At 39.6% G+C, this 21,651-nt stretch overlaps 3 protein-coding genes across 3 annotated transcripts; 2 read left to right on the forward strand and 1 right to left on the reverse strand.

Annotated features, from left to right (window-relative positions):
• The first annotated feature begins 3,793 nt into the window (after positions 1-3,793).
• Positions 3,794-8,248, forward strand: LOC116212403. The gene is made up of 7 exons (XM_031547000.1): positions 3,794-4,571; positions 4,695-4,781; positions 4,884-5,096; positions 5,375-5,539; positions 5,904-5,957; positions 6,097-6,243; positions 7,568-8,248. The coding sequence occupies exons 1-7, from the start codon at positions 4,128-4,130 to the stop codon at positions 7,943-7,945; spliced, it is 1,488 nt and encodes a 495-aa protein (XP_031402860.1). The 5' UTR covers positions 3,794-4,127; the 3' UTR covers positions 7,946-8,248.
• Positions 8,249-10,553: 2,305 nt separating this feature from the next.
• Positions 10,554-12,933, reverse strand: LOC116210781 (pentatricopeptide repeat-containing protein At1g60770). Its single transcript, XM_031544831.1, has 2 exons — positions 12,592-12,933; positions 10,554-12,220 (listed from the first exon to the last, which is right to left on the reverse strand). The coding sequence occupies exons 1-2, from the start codon at positions 12,814-12,816 to the stop codon at positions 10,976-10,978; spliced, it is 1,470 nt and encodes a 489-aa protein (XP_031400691.1). The 5' UTR covers positions 12,817-12,933; the 3' UTR covers positions 10,554-10,975.
• Positions 12,934-13,355: 422 nt separating this feature from the next.
• LOC116210782 (lipase) lies at positions 13,356-16,702 on the forward strand. The gene is made up of 8 exons (XM_031544832.1): positions 13,356-14,308; positions 14,443-14,537; positions 14,723-14,826; positions 14,938-15,038; positions 15,123-15,226; positions 15,492-15,929; positions 16,034-16,165; positions 16,331-16,702. The coding sequence occupies exons 1-8, from the start codon at positions 14,057-14,059 to the stop codon at positions 16,488-16,490; spliced, it is 1,386 nt and encodes a 461-aa protein (XP_031400692.1). The 5' UTR covers positions 13,356-14,056; the 3' UTR covers positions 16,491-16,702.
• Positions 16,703-21,651: the final 4,949 nt, after the last annotated feature.

Raw genomic sequence — 21,651 nt, forward strand, 5'->3', positions numbered from 1 at the left:
TCTAACGTGATCCACGGGAATATGATGCCTAGTGGGTCAATAGTACATCATGGTCAAAAATATGTAAATTTATGGGTCCCCCGCTTCCTATGTTTGATTTAGGCATTGTCATGGGTGACGTCACTTTCAGCTTACACTAACGTCATAATTAATTGATCCATAAGGAGGAGATCCCTGCAGGCAGCATAAGTGGAATTAAAAATCTTTCTAAACTAGTATTCTATTATGTGCGTTGGGTAGATTCACTTTCTTATGACAATTATTCGTATTTTTTTTATTTGCTTTTTAAGTATCATAACTATTTTTGGTTTTTCCCAATTTCAAATAGAAATTTTTTATTAAAATTGATAAAATTTTGAATAGCAAGTAAATACTTTACAACTAAAAGATTGAATTAACAATTCAGCGAAAAAAAAAGATTGAGTTAATGTTAATTCATTGCATATTCATAACTCACAAATAATTTAAATAAATTCATTATATTATTTAGTTCATATATTTATTATAGTAACTCGATTTACATATTTCTCTCAAACTAATTTTTTGTGACATTCTCAGTTTCAAATATTTATTTTTTATTTTTCAATATTATCATAAGTTCATAGAATTACTAGATTATATTGATAATTTATTATTGAAATCTATTCATAAAAAAATTATTTTTTTAAGTCTTTTATATGCGATGAATTAATTATTACATGTAATTAATTATTTTTTTGGTACATATAAATTAATCATAATAATCATAACTAGAGTAATTATTACACTTATTAAACATTATTACATGGCATGGGTTTGTTTCTATATTGTGATTATTCACATTTTTATAGATAAATAAATTTATTTCTTAATAGAGAATAGGGACCTTCAACAATTAGTTTCAAATTTTGAACAATGGTCTCTAACATATTAGGCTAATTTAAAATACTTTAGTAATCGTTCTGCAACTAATTCTTTTATTTAATACGCTTGTGCATTTATTTAATTGTTAATAAATTATGCAGGTACATTTCTATTATTAAATTGAATATACCTAACTTGGTTTCGCTCTTTTTAGAAAATTTTTGTATTCTTACTTTCAAATGTATAATCGTTATTTTTAAGTGACCATAATCTCATATAATTAGTATCTTGTGATAATTATTCAGAAAAAAGTATATTCTGATCATATTATTTGAAGAAATATCTGAATATGTTCAATTACTGTTTTCTAAAAAAAACTATGTTTTTCCGAGTAATTATTTATTTAATACACATTGCAAATTTATTTAACCGCAACCCGTATTCCAGTTGTTCAATTCAACAAATAAGTTCCATTTGGAACATTTTTTAAACGAATTCAAAGCTTAAATTCTTTTTTATAACGACTTTAAAAAAATCATTTTTTTTATATATCAACATAAACTCATATTGATAGTATTTATTAGAATCTTTTATTACGTGTCATAGATCATTTTATTTCAGAGGATCGAATGAAAATTTGATAATTTACTGTAAATTGTAATTTTTTAGGATAATTTTCACTTATGAATTTTTTTTAATGGCTAAAGTCTATTCCAACAAAAATAATACTTCAAATTCATTCTACATTTTCATGCCATTACGACTCGATGCATCTTTCCTGCACAATTGTGCACGCATAGGTGTCTGCAAGAGATCCGCGTCAAGAGGGGATCGATCCTTTGACTTCTCTAAGTTTACAATTTGAGGGAAGTCGTTAAATTACAAAATTCAACATCAAGTTATATCAAGTTCATTTCAAAATTGGTCGAACAAATTATATCCCTCTAAGTTGGATTTATAGATTTGACGTATTTCACGTATATGATATACAAAGAATGGCCCTAATAGATCATAGAATAATGTATGCCTAATCAGGAAGAAAATTTATCTGGATTTCTAGAAGAGTAATATGCAGTTTGTCATCTCACCTTTGGTTCTCATTGCAAAGTGCTCCCTAACCTTTGAAAAATTACATGATACCACATGACCTATTAAAAATAAGCACCATACACTCTCGATTCAAATTCCGGCCACTTTTCTGGCCAAAACAAGTCACATGCATGTCATGTGACTTTTTAAGGGTGGAAAAGTTTATAGATAATCGATTGAAGTGAATAAAAAATTTATTAAAAAAAAAAAAACCGAAGGTCAGGGGCATGGCGACACCACCACCTCCGACTCCTCCATGACCATTCTCTCCTGGTCCACCTTCTCCTGAATGTCCTTACTCCTTACCGCCCCATTGCAAGAAATGTTGAACCACACAAGAAATTGAGATTCGGAGAATTAGAATGGGGAATCTCAGTAAATATTTTTCTAGTGATGCTGTTGCAATCATATGTATATACAAGAAGTCTCAATATAGATACAAGAGAGAATACAATCAGAATTGGCAAAAGGAAAAAAATTAAAGAGCAGATTACAAGAAGTATTATTATTCTTGGTTGAGTTGCAACTCCTATGATCTGAACATAATTTGTCGGATGACGATTCATGAGGAGAATCAGTTGGATAATCCTTCCTCCGGTTTGTTTTCTCAATAACCATAGCCAGAAATGCCATGAATAGATGGAGACTTGAGTTTCAAACCAACTGAACAGAAAATATCAACTAATGGTCACGTTGTTCCTCACTATTAAGTGCGCCGCGTGGGCCAAGAAAATTACGATAAATATTTACCAGAAAGGCCACAGAAAGAGTTTTAATTTTGTAGAAAATAGTACACCAACTTATAATATAGGATATATATTTTCTGATTTTCCTTTTTGGTAATTTAGCAATTTCCCTTTTCTTTTTCTCCCCTAGTGGTGTTTGCAAAGTCAATCAAATCAAAGTCCAGATAAATTAATCAAAGAGAAGTGTCGTACGGTGGCGCACATTCTTGTTTATTAACCAATAGATTCCGGGTTTGATACTCAAGTGGGACTACTCGTGCCTCATTATTAAATTTTTAGAATTTCTATTTCATTGTATCAGACCTACGGACCTTTCTTGTAAGTAAAAAAAAAAAGTCCAGTGAAATGGTGAAACATAAACCATCGATTAGTTGGGATGTAGTTCCACACCATATTTCAAAGTAGAAATAATAGAAATAAAATTTCTAGAATTATAGAAAACCATAGAGTTTTTTTTTAATGCTCAGAGTCCGAACTAATTCCTCAATAGGTCAATTTAAACATGTCTTCTACGACAAAACCAGCAAATTCATGAATTTCAAGGCTTTTCAAATGAGATTTAAATCTGAGATTTCAAAGAAATGAACAAATTTTCTTATCATAGTGACTCTTTTTTAGGTAGAGATTTTTGTTAACTTTCATTTTGAGAAAATGAAAATAAGCAGAGGTAAAAAAAAAAGGGTAAGAAAAAGAAAGAAATAATAGAGAAGCTGACACACAAAGAACATCTAGGGAAGGGAGAAAGAGAAACCCCACAAAGCAATGCAAAAAACTTTGGATAACCAGAGAATCAAAAAAGAAATAACAAAAGGAAGAACAGAATCATCAACCAAGTCTCTTAATTCCTATCTGTCCTTCATCAACAAAGTAAAGAATATATATACATTTACATATATATCAATAATAACCACTATATATATATATATATATTTACTTTTGTTTCCCCAATACTTTGCCCCTCATTATAATAATCAACACAAAAGCTAAAGTTGTGCAGTCCTTGTATTGAAGACTGGGGACACTCTCTCCCTCTCTCTCACCCTCTCAAAAACCTCAAAAAAAAAAATTTCTTTAAATTTTCAATATACATATATATATATATATTGCCATGATTTCATCACTACACTACTGTCTATTTATTTGCCCCCCACACCCACATGCCCAAAACTTTAATAAGCAAAACCATTCCTTAGCCTTGGAGTCCCCAAAGCCCTGTCAGAATCATCAAAACCATCAAAGAATGGAAGAATAGAAATTGCTATGTGAAGCTGTTTGTTTGGAGAAATTCAACAAAGAAGAAAGAAGAAGAAAGAGAATTGATCCTTCTTGGTTTGGCCGAATGGTGTCTGCTCAGCTCAAGGCATTGGAAATGGTGAGGTCACAGTGAGGATTTAGAAGAAAGGAGAGGAGACGACCCCAGTTGGTTCTTTTCTTCTGGGTCTGCTTAACATGGTCAGAGTGTGCCATTCGAGTTCTAGAAAATCTAGGAAGATCAACATTAACAAATGTTGGTGTTGGCCTCCTCCTCCTTGTTCTTGTTCTTGTTCTCATGCAACAGAGATTTTCTTATTAGCAGCAAGGAAAACGACACGCAGAAGAAATTTCTCAGATATGGCTTTTCCCACTTCCTCTTCTTCTTCCAATCCTAGTCCTAGATGCTATGCTGATGACAAGATCTCATCGCGTTCGTCATCATCGTCGTTCTCAATCATTCCCATTTTCGTCTGGTTCCTACTTGTCTCTTCCTCGGCCGTTCATCCTGCCTACGCCACGGAAACCGCTGGTTTCCGGGCCGAGAACCAGACATTCCGGCCAGGGGAAGAGCTCCAGAAGCTCAAGTACATCCGGGCCCGCCTCAGCAAGATCAACAAGCCTCCTGTCAAGACAATCCAGGCACTTCAAGATTCACTTCACCTCTGTTTTCCAAGTTCTACTACTACATATGCATTGTTGTTTGCTCCTTTCTCATTTCTCTCTCTCTCTGTTTTTTCTTTTCCCTCTCTTGTAATGTTTCAGAGTCCCGACGGGGATGTCATAGACTGCGTTTTATTACACCAGCAGCCGGCTTTCGATCATCCTCAGTTGAAAGGGAAGAAGCCATTGGTAAATCTCTTGCCTTCCTATATGTCCTGAAAAACTGCCGAGAAAACAAGAGCTTTGCTTCTAAATTTTTAATGATGTTTTGTCCTTCCCGAATGTGCGCAGGACCCGCCCGAGAGGCCGAAAGGGCACAGTCATCACAGAATGATCACAGAGAATTTTCAGCTGTGGAGCGCGTCGGGCGAGTCGTGCCCCGAGGGGACGATCCCAATCCGGAGAACGACCGAACAGGACATGCTGAGGGCTAGCTCGGTCAGGAAATTCGGCCGGAAAGTTGCAAGACACGTTCGAAGGGACACTTCTAGCAACGGCCACGAGGTAATTATATGCTCGAAAAACCGGATTCGATCGCCATAGATTTCTTCACCCGTAATTCCTCTGTCTTCTGAAAACATAAGACACCATCTCTACGTTCTTCTGTCCCAGAAAAGGAACATAAAGTAGTCAACGAAACTATGTGAGATACAGACAAATGAGACTTCATGTCCCTTTGTTCTCTTTACTCTCCTTGTAATTCTCCTGTCCAGTCAATTCTCAAGTAACTTTAATGTTTCACTCGAACTTACCAAGTGTGACACCGGGATTGGATCGCGCAGCATGCAGTCGGGTATGTGAGCGGAGACCAGTACTACGGCGCGAAGGCAAGCATAAACGTGTGGGCCCCCCGGGTCTCGAACCAGTACGAGTTCAGCCTGTCGCAGATGTGGGTCATCTCGGGCTCGTTTGGCGACGACCTCAATACCATCGAGGCCGGGTGGCAGGCAAGTTGAACTGCTCTCTCCATTTGACCATCTTCTTCCATGATCAATGCGTAAGCTGTGCATGACATTTCAGGACAGGATGATTTATTGTCCAAACATTGTTTTTGGTATGGAAGAGCTGTCAATTGCAGAAATCCATCAGCTTTCCTGATATTATTATTCATACGAATTTCAACTAATCATTATTATCTACTGCCCCATTCAAAAGAAGTTATTGTGGCTCAACTACTTTCTAAGTCAGAAGACTCAGAACACGAGATGTTTTTACCTTACTAACCGAGACTAATTCTCCATCAGACATCGGTTTTTTTTTTTTTACTCGTTTCTATTGTTCATAATTGGTTTTTCTTTTCCCGCACTGCAGGTTAGTCCGGAACTATACGGGGACAGCTATCCGAGATTCTTCACTTACTGGACGGTAAGTATCGTTGTAAAATTCCCATTCAGACTGAGTGAATCGCAACTTTCAGACCCACATATGGGGCGGCTCATATTATAATTCAATTATTGAATTTCATTTCTTCATGAAAGCTAACTAGTCCATTTGATGACTGCAGACGGATGCATACCAGACGACGGGATGCTATAACCTGTTATGCTCGGGTTTCGTTCAGACAAACAGCCGGATAGCCATCGGAGCGGCTATCTCCCCGACATCTTCCTACAATGGAGGACAATTCGACATCAGCATATTGGTTTGGAAGGTAATTAATTTTTCCTTAATCAACAAGTTGATGACTACATATTTTAGATAACTATTGTTTACATTTAAAAGAACCCTTTTTCTTCCAATTAAAACACATAATATAAGATAATTCTTAGTTATCATTAATTATATGATGAATTTGCGATTAATATAAAATTCTAATGAGTGTAAAGGTATTCTTTCCTTACAAGGTACATTTGCTAGCTATAATTATTCAGCCACAACCGAGAGCAATTAGTGGGGTTCAATGGGTTCTATGCTTTCACACATAATGGAGCTTTTGCACGGGTGGCTTTTATCATTATCCAGTCATTAATTAGCTCGGTTCAAGTTGCAATTTTAATATTAAGAGTCGGGCGAACGGCGAGGTATTTATAGGGTCCGCTTTGCAGTTCGAAACTGAGCAGAATAGGATATGAAAGATGGAGAGATATTTAGAAACAAATGTCCAAATCATTCCTTCACCCAACCCGAACCTTTTACCATGAAATGGAAGGGAATATGAGAAAGAAGACGAGGGGGTGTCCGGAACGAATCGAGGAACAGTTGCTTTCGATTCGATTCGAAAGGGAGAGGGAGGGGGACGCATTAGTTGAAAGGCATGCACCAACCAACAAGACAAGCTTGCACGTAAAGCACAATAGGATAGAATAGAAGAGGCCCAAGGCAATGTTTGTGTCTGAGCTATTACACTGTCATGCGCCACTTTGAGACATATTGCCGCGCGTGCGCCTTCGAATTGGAATAATGACTCTGATCATTTCCACTTTGTTCCCTTTATGCTCTCCTTAAATTTCCCTCCCCAAATCTTCCCCCTTCAAGACATAATTTTGATATTTGAGACTTTAGCTAGTGTGTAATCGTGTATTTTGTAGCGTCAGTATGTACGGTAAGATCGACAATATTGTCTATTAGATGATTATACTAAATTCCACTTCCAGTCGAGACAGTCGTCTTTACTTAAAAAAAAAAAGAAAAATAAAAAAAATGAGAGAGAGAGTAAATCTTCTGTAATCTCTCTTATTCTCGGTCGACGACGATGATGGTCGGCTCGTTTTCCCTTGCACTAATTAGTCATACCTAGAGGACTTAATTCATCTTTCCCCATTTGGTCCCTATGTTTTGGCAATATATATTCTGATATTATATTTAACTTGGAAGGCATGCACATGGGCTGCACATAATAGGAAGCTTCATGCATGGATTCTTTTTGCATATTAAAGCTTATTTAGTGCTTGGATTTGATTTGAGTGCAAAAGAAGCATTTCCATTACAAAGTTGTTGATGAGAGATTCTTTGCTTATTCCATATGATATGTTTAGGATCCAAAGCATGGGAACTGGTGGCTCGAATTTGGATCCGGCATCCTCGTCGGATACTGGCCCTCATTCCTCTTCACCCACCTTAGGGACCACGCGAGCATGGTGCAGTTCGGCGGCGAGGTCGTGAACTCCCGGTCATCCAGCTCTCACACATCGACCCAGATGGGCAGCGGCCATTTCGCGGGCGAAGGTTTTGGGAAGGCTTCCTACTTCCGGAACCTGCAGATTGTCGACTGGGACAACAACCTGATCCCATTGCCGAACCTCCGGGTCCTAGCGGATCACCCGAACTGCTACGACATACAAGGAGGGATCAACCGGGTCTGGGGAAATTACTTCTACTACGGAGGGCCGGGGCGAAACGTAAGGTGTCCTTAAAAATTAGGGTCGACGCGTACGTACAGGATGAAAATTAAATTCTTTGGTTTTCCAGTAATTTCTCATGAATTTTTTTCCCTCAAAATGTATAAGTTTTATTCCTTTTGTAAATTTTTTTTCCCTTAATCTTATTGGTGGTTTGGGCTTCGTCTCGAGATCTTTTAAATGATCAAAGTGTGGGATTTTACTCTTTTTTATTTTTAGCTAATTGGTGTTAAATTACACCACCTTTCTAGGGTCTAATGTATATTTTTTTGGGGGGAGGAAATTAAAATGAATTAATAGTGAATATATTCTACCGTTTGTGACGTTGGTTTATTGTCCCTATCAACAAAAAAATTCACTAATTTTAGGTTCATCTTAAAATATAATTGGAAGGCTGGTGATTAAGACGATATAAATGCTATGGACAGAGTATAGAAAGACAATCCCTTTAAACTTTTAGTAGAATGCATGAAAATTTTTGATATTTTTATTTTATCATGTGACATTCTTATTTTATCATGTGACGTGACAAAATATTAATAAAATATTATAAAAAAAATAGATGAATGAGTTTGTTAAAAGTTAAATGTGCAATAATGGGCTATGGATTCGTGCAATTAAATGGTTGGTTGATTTTTTATTATCACATCAATATATATGACGAATATGATTATTTTAAAATTTTGTCAGACCACACCAGCTTCAATATCTAAGAATAATTGATTCTTCTGAATCATGTCGAGTTCCCCTTCTTGCTATATCAGAAGAATTATTACTTTTAATAAGTAAATAATTGTTTTTATAAAGATTCCATTTTAGGAATCGAGGAATTCTTCATGATCTATCAGAATTTTGAATGTGTAAAATTAATGCACATATAATTAATCGAGGATGGGGCAGCTAGCGTTTCGTCGGGGTTACGTTGATCAAACCTGAATTAAATAATTTCACCAACTTCAACTAATTAATTAATGCAAAAGTTGTGGGCATCATCAATTATATCATGCACGTCTAATATATTCTTTTCTTATTTTTTTTTCTGGCTGAATAATAAAGAATGTAATACAACTCGGATACTGTCGGGACCCCTTGGAATTGGATATGCCGCAGTCCGCATGCAATTTATTGTCTTGCAGCTTCTTAAACTAATTATCATAAGCTAATTATTTATTTGTCAAAAGAATAATTAGATAGCTGTACGTAGGTCCAAATTAACTTAAATATGCAGTTTTAGGTTCAATTCTCTCGTAAAAATCAACACCAAATTTTTCTTATTATAATGGATCGGAAGCTTCAATATACCAAATTTTTTTCATTTGGCAAACGAGAATTAACCTTGACTCGAACCCTTTCTCTTTAAATCCCTCCATCCACAGTCTTTGAACCGAGCATCTCGACCAATATAAAAAAACTCTCATAAAATTAATGTAATGCACGGAGGCTTTCATAAAAGCAAGCCAAAGAAATAAAAAAAAAATGCGAAGACTTACACTAATGTCCGTATAAACTAATTAGATTCCGTACGTTGGAAAGTAAATTAATCTCAGCCAATAGGTTTAGGTTGATGACATCAATCTCCATAGTCTCATTGGGAAAAGAAAGAAAAAAAAAAAACAATGGAGTTCCATAAATCATTAAATTGAAGTCAAACCTTGCATGTATATATAGAATGTAAAGTCTGAATTAGAAGCGCAAGCGGGTGCGTCGGACTTGGATCAAACTATAGAAATATTTATAAGAAAAACCAAATCAGACGAGCTGACTTTATAGCTATATCCATGTGTATTATTAAACCTAACAACTGTCACAGAATCAACTGAATTGAATATGACATGGTCTCGACATGTAAGGACGACCAACATAAGCTCCTTGGACGATCTAACAGCTAAATTTATCACTTGCTTTCGGACTTGTTAATTGCGTGGGGAGTTTTACATTAATATAGCTGTTGGATGAGTGCATAATCGGTTGGCTGCTGTGCCTCCTGATGGCAGAGGCGTTTGAGTTCCTCAGGTAACACTCGCGAATTACCACAGTCGATTAGGGATTAGACGTGTTTAGGGTGTAAACACCGAAATTTCAGACGACATTTGAGCTATAAGTTCGAGTGGAGTTGGATAGTATGCTGAGGGGACCGCAATCTTTATGGCATGAGTGGTGCAATAAGTGCAGATATACCCCCGAAATGTCGATGTGATCGATGGTGATAGATGATTGAGAGGGAATAGCATGATAATGGCATGGCATGCCAGTCCCAACTGTTGCCATTAAATGAATTAGATAGATGGATTACAGTCGATTCGAAGAACAATTGTTTCATGCGCTTTCGGGTATTTATAACTCGTGATCATCATGTAACACAAGATTTTGGCCCGCCGGAGAAAACCGTGAGTTACACAGATCTGATGGTTCGTAATTGTTATGGCCTAATGCTTTTAAGGCGTGCCTAATGTTTTTCAATGAAAGCCCAATGGGCCAAAACAGTATCTGACCAATTGATGCAAATAAGGCTGCTTATAATGTGTTAATGGCTTCATTAGACCGCTAATCGATATCGGGTTGTCGAATATTTCATCGAAGAACTGAACTAAACTACCGGAAAATATCAAAGTACCATTGAGAATTACAATTGAAAAAACTGCTATTGAAATCAAATGGCGATGAAAGTTCGATGAGAAGTAAAACTCCCGACATCTGAAGAACAAGGGGATCAGGGAGAATTGTCATTCCTAATAGATTCGGTTGATAGTGATAATCCCAACATCAGCAATTGCCGATATAACTCTACAAGGAGGCATTCTCCTATAAGATCATGGCTGTCACGAGCTAGAGTAAAACATCAAGACACCAGTGCCTGGTACCGAAACATTTACGAGTTGTCTTCGCTCGAGCAGAACAATATGCAGGATTCTCCTTCGATAATGCTATGCCATTCTGAGAAAACTCGGGGGTAGGACATTCATTATTACAAGAAAAGAAAAGCAAAGGAACCTCTTCAGTCGATTCATGTGTAACTCGCTTCAAAAGAAATGTCAAAGTTCGAACTCACTCCACGCATATCACATCAAGCAGCTTCTTGGTTGCCTCCGTTATTTCCACGTTCTCCATCTTTAGCCGCCGGCGCATCACAGGGCTCGTCCTTCCTGCTGCAGCATAGGTTCTTATCAATGATTCAAACACTTCGGCCCCCACCTCATCAACAGCCTTCTTCAGAATCTCGACGAACTCTTCAGCACCATCAACATCCTTCTCTCTCTCAAAATGCCCCATCAGAGTCCGAACAGTCTCAGGAGGTGGAACCCACTTCTTGCCGTCCCCTCTACCTATCGATACTGCATTGGCAATACATTCAACTGCTGATTTTATCTGCCCGTTTTGCATATAGTACTCCGAGAAGATCTCCCAGGTCTTAGCATTAGGCTTGGCCCCTCTCCTACGGGCTTGCTCCTTGAGATCTTCAGCCTTCTCCAACTTCCCTTCTTTAGTATAGGCTCCTATCAGAGCGTTTGCAATGCGAATATCATAGTTTGGGTTCCCAGATTCCCATTCTCTGAAGCATTTCTCAGCACCGGGTAGATCTTTCAACTTAACCAGGGTCTGAATCATGTTGAGGTAGCTAATGTTGCCAGTTTTTGGAAAAGCCAGCCTCAAGGAACGCCAAACTCGATAAACCTCAAGCAAGTTCCCTGTCCGCCCATACAGCGTTATGAGAAAATGGTAAGCCGAGAGATCTTTACATGCATTTATCTTCTCCAGCTCCTTAAGAGCCTGCTCCACCTTCTCGGGCATGCCTGCATCAGCATATATCGAGGCTAAGTTGCTATAAGTTGTCCAATCTGCAGTAACTCGACCAAACTTCTTCATCTCTTCGACAACCCTTTCAACCCCAGAAATGTCGTTCATAGCAGCAAGGGCCCTCATCCATACATTGTAGGTGTAACTGTCAGGCGATATTTGTGCAGACTTCATTTCCTGTATCAATGTCGGAACATTCTCAGGTTGTCCCATCTTGGTGTAAAGGGTCATCAGGCTGTTGTATGGCATAGATGTCAACTCCAAGTTGAGTTCTTTCATCTTCTCCAACAGATCTTCAGCTTCTTCAGTCATCAATTCCTTGCAGTAGCAGTTCAGGAGGGCCCCGTACGTCAGGTGGTTTTTTGACGTCTCAGGCAGATTTACGAAGTAGCTCTCAGCAGCTGCAATTCCCCGAGCTTTGGCGAGCAAATCAAGATGTATAGCCTGATCACTCACTGTCTTGTTCATGCCCCTTTCCGTCATAGCCTGAGACAGCTGCAATCGAGAAACTTCATAACTAACAGCTCAACACAGATCGAAACAACAAAAGATATAACATTTTGACTTCGCCCCAAACAATCGGAGCACACTCTAGACATTCGATGCGATATTATCGACAATGTTTAACTCAGTTCCTGCTTAATTAAGCAATCAAATAATGCCCGAGAAAGTCGTGGAAGGATCGAAATGGCGATCTCCAATGGTCTCAATCACTCACATACTCTACTTAGGTTTCAGCTCAGTCTCACATAGATGCATTGCTCTGCTGATCAAAGTTCTACCATGAACAAATCACATCAAGGAGCTCGAAAACTGGGAAAGTCAGATTCAGACACACTCAAAGATCACGGAGCTCCGGCAAGCACCTTCAAGGCAGGGTAGTAGAGGCCGCGCTCGCGGAGCTTCCTAAGAGTGTCGCCGACCTCCCATTTGTAGACCCGCTTGGAGCTCTTGAGGAACTGGTTCAGGTTCTGCCGGACGCTGACCTCCGAGGTCCCTTCCTTGAACAGCCTATGAAACAGCGCCTCCTCCAAGTACTTCTTGGACCGCCTCGCTATGTTCTTCGTCCGCCCTAACGGCTGAAACGCCATTTCCCCGTCCCTCTCGCGCTAGGCTCCGCTCCGTCGGAAGGGTTTAAAGGGCGGGGCTTGCTTGCTCCTCGTCGACAGATTCAAAAACCCTACCGCTGCTCCGCTCTCCTTCCCGAAGGAGACGGTGGGGGAACTGGAGGGAGCTTAATTTGGGCTGGGCCGGCTGATTCATGGGACTCAGCCCATTGATAAATGGGCCTAATGGGCCCAGTACAGGCCCAACACAGCATACTTAACGCACGTTCTTAAGGTGGGAAAAGTTAATAGCGTATGCATGATTAGTCAAATGACGTGATTGACTTGGCCGACATTATTCCTTTTGCTCCATGGTAAAACACACGTCTGCAATCCTCTGGAAGGTTCCCCACGCGGCCCAAGACTTTTTGAGGTGGTCCACACGAGAGATTCGTGGCCAAGGCACTTGTACTATTCGGATACCGACTTCGCACCGATCCTGACATAATATTTTCGAATCATTAGATAAAGAAAGGCCAGGGGACACGGACTGATCCATTTGTTTCTCGGTTTTCTATGGAGTATGGGGGTCGATAGGGTGTGGAGCTGCAGCTTGAACTGAGAAAACATTATCCGATCGTTCGGGTATTAAGAATATGGGCATTTAATATTAGCCATGTTTGGATTATTATTACTAGAGGGGGCCAGGCAAGGTAAGGGCTACGTGATTAATAACGGGATAGGGTTGACTATGTTCTTTTCTCTGGGTCTAGAAAGAAACGCCCAGAAGGACATGGAGAAGAAGATTCGGCATCATCTGAAGACGCCATTGCTGGTTTACTAAGAAATGCCCGCACTGAGTAAATGGCAAATGGAGGAGAAACAAAGGACGAGGTGGTTTGGCACCATGTGGACCCACCGGGCCCCACCCAGTATGGCTAGACTTGTGGAAAGCGGTTATCTCTATAACACGTGTCTCCATCGCCAGTCACCAGAATCGGGTGAATTCCCGGTAGGGCCTCCGATTGGCTGCGGAGTTGCTGCTGGGCGAGAAAATCGTGGTGGGAGGAGGAGGAGGACACCAACAAGAACAAGAATCCACCATTTTCAAGCTCGGCAGAAGATACCCTTCTAGCTTTTCGACTGTCTGATATAAAAATGGAACATTTTTCTTGATGAAGAGAGAAAGAGAGAGATTGAGTAACGGAGCTGTCTTCATTGCGGAGACCCTCTCTTCAGTTCTTTTTCTCTCCGAGCTTGCAGGAGGAGGAGGTGGAGGGCGAAGATGATAAGGCTTTGGGTGCTGGGGCTGCAGCTGGCGGAGCTGCTTGTGAGCTCTGCCGTGCATTTGCTCTACGCGCTTTACATATTCAGTTCGGCCGTCGCCGGCGACCTCTCGCAGGCCCTCGGCGGCTGCCTCTTCAGGCAGAGTGTGGACGTTCAGGTGAAAGCAGAGGAGCCCGAAAGGAAGAGCACCGCGACCAATGACGTCCCTCCGATCGTGCTCGTTCACGGAATCTTCGGCTTCGGGAAAGGGGTATTGCTTGCCGGAACTCCATCTTAGTGCTTGAGCTCGGATTCTCGTATAGTCTGGAATCTTAACATGGCGTTTTCTTCTCTCTTTTGCTTTTGGGAATTGGGATTCCACTTCCTGGTTTTCCAATTTGTTAGAGATTGGGAGGCTTATCGTATTTTGCGGGTGCAGAGAAGAAAGACGAGAGAGTTCTTGTGCCCGACCTGGGGTCTTTAACCAGCATACACGACAGGTTCGTATCGTGTTGCTATGAAAAACTTAGCTTTTCCGGATGTGAATATGGTAGAAATCTTGTGCTTCAATCATTGAAAATGATGATTTGTTCAATCAGTGAAATGCTCAAGATTTCCTGCACTTCCCGTGTTGTATATCCGGTTTTGAGCTATTGGTGAATGGACTACCTTTCTGGGTTCTCAGGGCTCGAGAACTGTTCTATTACTTAAAAGGAGGGCAAGTAGATTATGGTGAGGAACATAGCAAGGCCAGTGGTCACTCACAGTTCGGGCGGATTTACGAGCAAGGTTTGACATAATATACATATGGAGTTCTTTGACTCGATGATGCTCCGCATTTCAGCTACCTACTGTTGAATGAAAGACTCAAGAGTGGCTCTTTTGTTTAACTGAAATCAGGGCATTATCCCGAGTGGGATGACGATCACCCGATTCACTTTGTGGGGCATTCAGCTGGGGCTCAGGTGGTTCGGGTTTTGCAGCAGATGCTTGCTGATAAGGTCAGTCTTTCCTTTACGGACTATTGGATCTAGGGAGAGCTGATCTTTAATGTACTAAATTGATGTGATGATTTCAATTTTCAGGCTTTTGAGGGCCATGAGAATACTTCCGAAAACTGGGTATTGAGTATTACTTCGCTGTCCGGAGCATTCAACGGGACTACAAGAACCTATTTAGATGGAATGCAGTAAGTTTTCTTGACATATTCACGTATGATCTTACTTTCCTGCTTGAATTAATCGAATGACAAAACTTATTTCCCTTTATATTCTTGTTTTCCTGGTTTGTTTGGGAAATCTTCATGTAGGTTTCTACAGATTTTTGCATAGGTTCCCGTAGTTGTTCAACTTCATGCTGCATCCTTAAATTTTCTGTTTGAGAAAAACTGCAACCCCGAGTTTTTCAAGTGGATTCTCTGAATATACGTGCATTAATGTGTTGAATTATTTCAGGCCCGATGACTGGAGGTCTCTCAAACCCCTTTCCCTGCTTCAAGTTTGCCGCATCGGAGTGATCATCTATGACTGGTTTGACATCCCTTGGCTCAAATCCTACTACAGCTTCGGGTTTGACCACTTCGACATTTCATGGAAGAAAACAGGCCTGTCAGGCCTCGTCGATTGCCTCTTGGGTAACACAGGCCCGTTTGCTTCTGGGGACTGGATACTTCCTGACCTCACGATTCAAGGGTCAATACAACTCAACAACCATCTCCAAACCTTCCCCCGTACATACTACTTCAGTTATGCCACAAAACGCACTACGAAAGTGATGGGGGTCACTGTCCCTTCTAGCATTCTTGGAATCCATCCTCTGCTCTTCATTAGGGTCCTGCAGATGAGCCAGTGGAGGCATCCTCCCGATGTTCCCCCTCCGTACAAAGGCTACAGGTACATCCAAGTCGGGCATTTCGACCAATGTAATAGTTCAGACATAGTAGATGAATTCATATTCATACATATACTACTTAACGATATAAGCATGTCGATAACAGGGATGAGGATTGGCACGACAATGATGGAGCATTGAACACCATATCAATGACGCACCCTCGCCTCCCAATCGAGCACCCGAGTTGTCCTGTTGTGAATGACAATGACTGTGGGCCACTCCAGCCCGGGATCTGGTTAGTTATGTCATCACTTACATGGTCCATGATCACTGAACCCTCCTGAATGAAGATAAATTGTCTTGATCCGATTGATTCTCAGGATCGAGTGGTTCTAAATAACTAGCTGCTACTGATGTTTGGTCTGCAATCTTGCATGGGTATGGTCATTGTGAGTTGCAGGTATTACAAGATCGTGGAAGCGGATCACATATTCTTCATTATAAATCGGGAGAGAGCGGGAGTGCAGTTCGATCTCATGTACGATGGAATCTTCGCACGCTGCAGGAAGCATGTCTTCAGGAGAACTCCTCCAACACTCCCCAACCAAGCCCATCAGTAGTTCCAAAACCGGAACCTGCAGTACATAGAATGAGGAGAAATTCTGTATTCTTCATTTGGGGACGGAAAATTCCTTCCAGTCTTGGCAATTATACATGGGGAGGGTCCATGATTTGGTCCTCCAAGAACATATAATGCACTGACAACATATGAAAAACCTCGAATTTGGTCCTCCAAGAACATATAATGGGGAGGGTCCATGATTTCTGTCAATCCCAATTGTATTGCAAACGAGCACGTATGGGCTGAATAGGCTCAGTCATGGGCCTCTCGGAACCCGTAACCGGGCCTCGACGAGGAGAAGACAATGGGCGCATACAAGTAAAAACTCTTATGCAACGCATGACAACAATATCACAATATCAATTCAGTTGAGTTCATTGATGTTTTCTGCCTATCATTGTCCGTCCCGATCCTCCCCCACGTGAGGGGGGATCCAAGTCCACCGGTCATCGAAGACATTGGCTGACTTTGGCGCCATACGCATGCCTCTGTTTGTCCCCCTGGGTGTCTCTCTTCCCCCGAAGACAGAGCTGTCGAATTTCTCCCGATGTTTTCTGCTGAGAAATCGTTCGCAGATTTGGACGGGAAAATGGGGGGATGAAAGATCCTCCGGCACGTGCTCACATGCTCTTTCTCTTCTCATCAAGCTCGCCCATATGCCCTAATCATTTGCTCTTCATCAGGATTCGTTCATGGTTCTGTTCCTCTCTGTTATGGACCAGTCAACGATCCTATGGAATGCCTCATCCTCAGATTATCATTTTTTCCTGTTTTATTTTTCGATTTAGTTAGGACTAGCGGACGGTTATTGTCGCTAGAAACGAGCCGGTGCAATGCGCGGAAAAGTTTCTGAACGGTAGATAGTAATATATGGACATGAGTATGATTCAATTAGAATGTTGAACTATAATATGCTAACATAACTACTACATAGTATGTACTTCTTGAGTAGCTCAACCTTTATATGCAAAAATAGATTTGAGCGAAACTATTGAAGTAGAATATCGAATGACAGATGAAATTTTGAGTAAACTATGGTTTCGCCGTACTAGAATTCGTTTCCACTTCTTAGGCAGAGCAAGTTGGATCATAATAAATTCATAAACATCTGCCTGGTAAAGGTTTTGGCCAGCATGTTGTTATCAATAGTTGTTACATTTCTTTAATGGATTGGATCGTGTCACGTTGAACTCTTCCTAATCGCCCCCGCACGTTGTTATTGCACGAGTGAAGCCGTAATTCTTTTCTTACTTTTGTCACATCTAGTGTCTCATCAATGTTTATAAATCATAACAAATCCAATGTACCATTTTCTTAGATTAATACATTCATCAACGGACTGAAATACCATCCCGATCAGATGCATAACCTAAACATTTGAACAAGTAATGACGCATGATTGAAATAAATCTTAATTATCACGTGATAGGCCATGATAAAGCCTAATGATTTGTTAGCCATTCAATCCTCTGGGACGAATTTACAAGCCTTGAAACGGAACAGGTGCGGCGGTGCCGCTCGTGGTTTAAGCACAGAATCAATCACGCCCTAATACAATGGGTTAGAACATCCTTCATAGAAGAATCCCGCAGAGTACAATTAATAACCGAACAAGTGACATCACGCTACGTTGTTTGCATTATTGTAAATGGTACTGATATCTGATTAAGTGATCCGCTTGTCGAAAACCTAATGATGCTCGCCAGCCATCCAAATTTGATGCGGTGCTTTTTGTTCTAACGAGTAGGAAAAAAACAATGATCAAATTTTCTCGTTTGCGTTAAATCTACTGTAATCAAATGGATGTGAAGCTGGAGTCCAAAACGCGAAGTCCTGACCTTGGACGCGCTTCATTTTACTTAATCTCCCGAGATTAATAGCATGATCAGTGGATAAGACTTGCTTCTTTTGCGCCGTTGATTAGCTGTTAATCATAATGCAGCCCTTTGGGGTCTGGACCCATTTTCCAGCTCTAAGCTGCTCCCTCTACAAGTCCAACTTTCATGTAAAGCCGATATATACAGAATATAATTACAACTTGAGAAATTATTTCTTAGAAAACAGTGGGAATATATTCACTAAAAATAATTTTAAAAAATCGTCTAGAACTTAATAATAATGAATATAATAGTAATAATCTGTTTAAAAATACGCAAAGGACTATGACTTCTTTTTTTCTTTTTCCTTTTTTTTTTCCCACTAAGGACACGTTTAGTTAATGTAAAACAGGGCAAATCCGGATCGGAATATAAAGCATTTCGATTGAAGGTGCGTGGATTAGGGGAACTGGACCAATTCTCTTATATAGGAGAATAATACCCTGTCATGGGAAATCACCGATCGATCCCTGGGTCCTACAAAGTCTAAAGTCCAAAGTCCAAAGAATGAGAACGGGCGGGAATAAACATTAATTTGATCTAATTCATTTTATTTTATTTTTAATTCAATTTTAATAAAAAAATTCGATTAGAAACTGAAAAGGAAATATCTTTTTTTTTTATATCGTAAGTGGTCAATGAACGACAAATTGATGAAAAAATAGTTGTTCCCGGGATCAACAAACACAATCAACAAATATAGCCAACAAATTAATCAGTAGGAGTATCTCATCAATACAAAATTCCACAAAACACACTGAACAAATTCAAGATCATGTAATTATATGAATAACTATTGAACCGCATAGATACTTGTTAATTGTATGCTTGAAATATTACTAATAATTATCAAAATTAAAATTTAATTTTAATACCGTATATAATAAATCATATTACTGAGCCAATCGTTAGTTGAGACACATGTAAAAATGTCCCATTATACCGATTAGCCCCGGCCGTTTCTTTATAATCGATGATATAATATAATTTTACATGTGTACGTATCAACTAATGTTCGATTTAGTTCTCCATTTGCTGCAGAGGGCTAAGTTCAATCATGTAATAATTTGCCTGGTGTTAACCATTTGCTATGGCAATTGCCAGGCGGGGAAAATAAAAAGATAAGCACAAGAATACAATATAAATAAGTGAACGATTAATAAAACAAAATCCTTTATTAAGAATCAATTTCAAAAGGGAAAAAGACAAAAATTCCCCTTATCTTTTGGGATTAAGACAAATCGCACCATGTTCTTTGCTCCGTCAGACATAGGGGGTTAGAGCGTCAAATTATTTTTCATTTTCAGTCCTCAATCTTTAACCTTTTAGGCCATGTTTGGATTGAGAGTAAACAGATTTTAATTTTAACTTTAACTCAAGACACTACACAACAAAAATACACATTTCCCAATTCAAAAATTTTAACTTTAACTCAACACACTACACAACAAAAACACATGTTTCCCAAGTCAAATTTATAATTACATCTCATTTGTCCTTTTCCACAATCAAAATCAAAATCAAAATCAAAGTAATTTTAATTCTGAATCCAAATGGCCCCATCATTTTGGTTTTAAATATTTTTCTTTTATCATTCATATCCTAAACTTTCTATTTTGTTTCATTTTAATCCAAAATGAAAATCGAAAGGGGAGGAGGGGTCGGGGCCGCCAATCGGCGACCCCGAACCCCGAATCGAACGAGGACAAGTTGGAGGTCCCCGGTCGATTCGGGGTTCTGGGTTGCCAATCGGTGACCCAGACCCCTCCATCGAGGTCGTCGGCACCCACAGAGGACGTCGGCGACCTCGATGGAGGGGTCGGGGTCGCCGATTGGCGGCCCCGAACCCCGAATCGACCGGGGACAAGTCGAAAGTCCCCGGTCGATTCGGAGTTCGAGGCCGCCAATCGGCGACCCCGACCCCTCCACTGAGGTCGCTGGCACTCATAGAGGACGTCACCCACAGAGGACGCCAGTGATCTCGGTAGAGGGGTTGGGGTCGCTGATTGGTAGCCCGAACCCCGAATCGACTGGGGACCTCCGAATTGTCCCCATTCGATTCGGGGCTCGGGGCCGCCGATCCTCCCACCCTTTCGATTTCCGTTTAGGACTAAAATGAAACAAAATAGAAAGTTTAGGATAGGAATGATAAACAAAAAAGATTTAGAACCAAAATGATTAAAAGGCTAAAGATTGAGGATTAAAAATGAAAAATAATTTGACGCCGTAATCCCTTATGTCTGACGAAGCAAAGAACATGGTGCGATTTGTCCCAAACGAAATAACATTGTGCGATTTGTCTCAACCCCAACGCACAATGGGGGTTTTTATCTTTTTCCCATTTCGAAAATATTTGAACTTTTCCAAATATTTACTGCAATATGCTCCTACCATGAACGGTAAATGCATTACACGGGTTATTGGGTTAAGTTACAAGTAAAATCATTAGTTGATGTTAATAAACGTAAAAACTCACGGTAAATGTATTACACAGGTTATTGGGTTAAATTGCAAGTCAAATCATTAGTTGATGTTAATAAACGTAAAAACTCTCGGAACTTTTCCCACATTTTTATTGAACTTTTAACCGGTAAGGTGTCGTTTAATATATGTACAAACAATAGGGTTTCATGTGCTCTTTCCCTGCGCTCCACCCGAAGGCCCTTCCCTCTTCAATAGATAAGGTTGGGATTAGGTGACATACCAAACCATATACCATATAGTTCTTAATTTCCATTTTTGATTATAGCCTCGTGGCAGTGTTAGTTGTTACTTGCCAAATTACATACAAGAAAGATAAAATACACAAACGAAAAGATAAATATTTCATAATTTTTCCTTGTATGAAGATAAATAAAACAAAGAAATAAGGAGGTGGGGTAGGGGGGGTGGTTGAAGTCACCCCAATCTGCAATTACTGCCATAGATATCATCCTCATAATTACACAGCCTTGTATGGAAGGCATCCCTTCCTTTCTGGAGCTCCAAATAATTAATGCTCCATTTGGTTTCAAAATAAAATTTTAAAATTAAATTTTAATTTTTAAAAAAAGTGATATAAATAATTATGTATGAGATTCACCATTTTATTTTGTATGAGTTATTTTGTTTTGTAGTGGAAAAAAGAGTGGTATAAATGAGACTCATTTTTTGATTTTGTTTGAATTATTTTGTTTTATTATGGGTATAATTAAGTTAAAGTGTGATTTTAAAATCACATTTTGAAACCAAACAAGCCATAACAAACTGTCAAAAGTGTCAATACTGATAAATATTACATTA

This window comes from Punica granatum, chromosome 6, assembly GCF_007655135.1.
Source record: "Punica granatum isolate Tunisia-2019 chromosome 6, ASM765513v2, whole genome shotgun sequence".
Taxonomy (NCBI): domain Eukaryota; kingdom Viridiplantae; phylum Streptophyta; class Magnoliopsida; order Myrtales; family Lythraceae; genus Punica; species Punica granatum.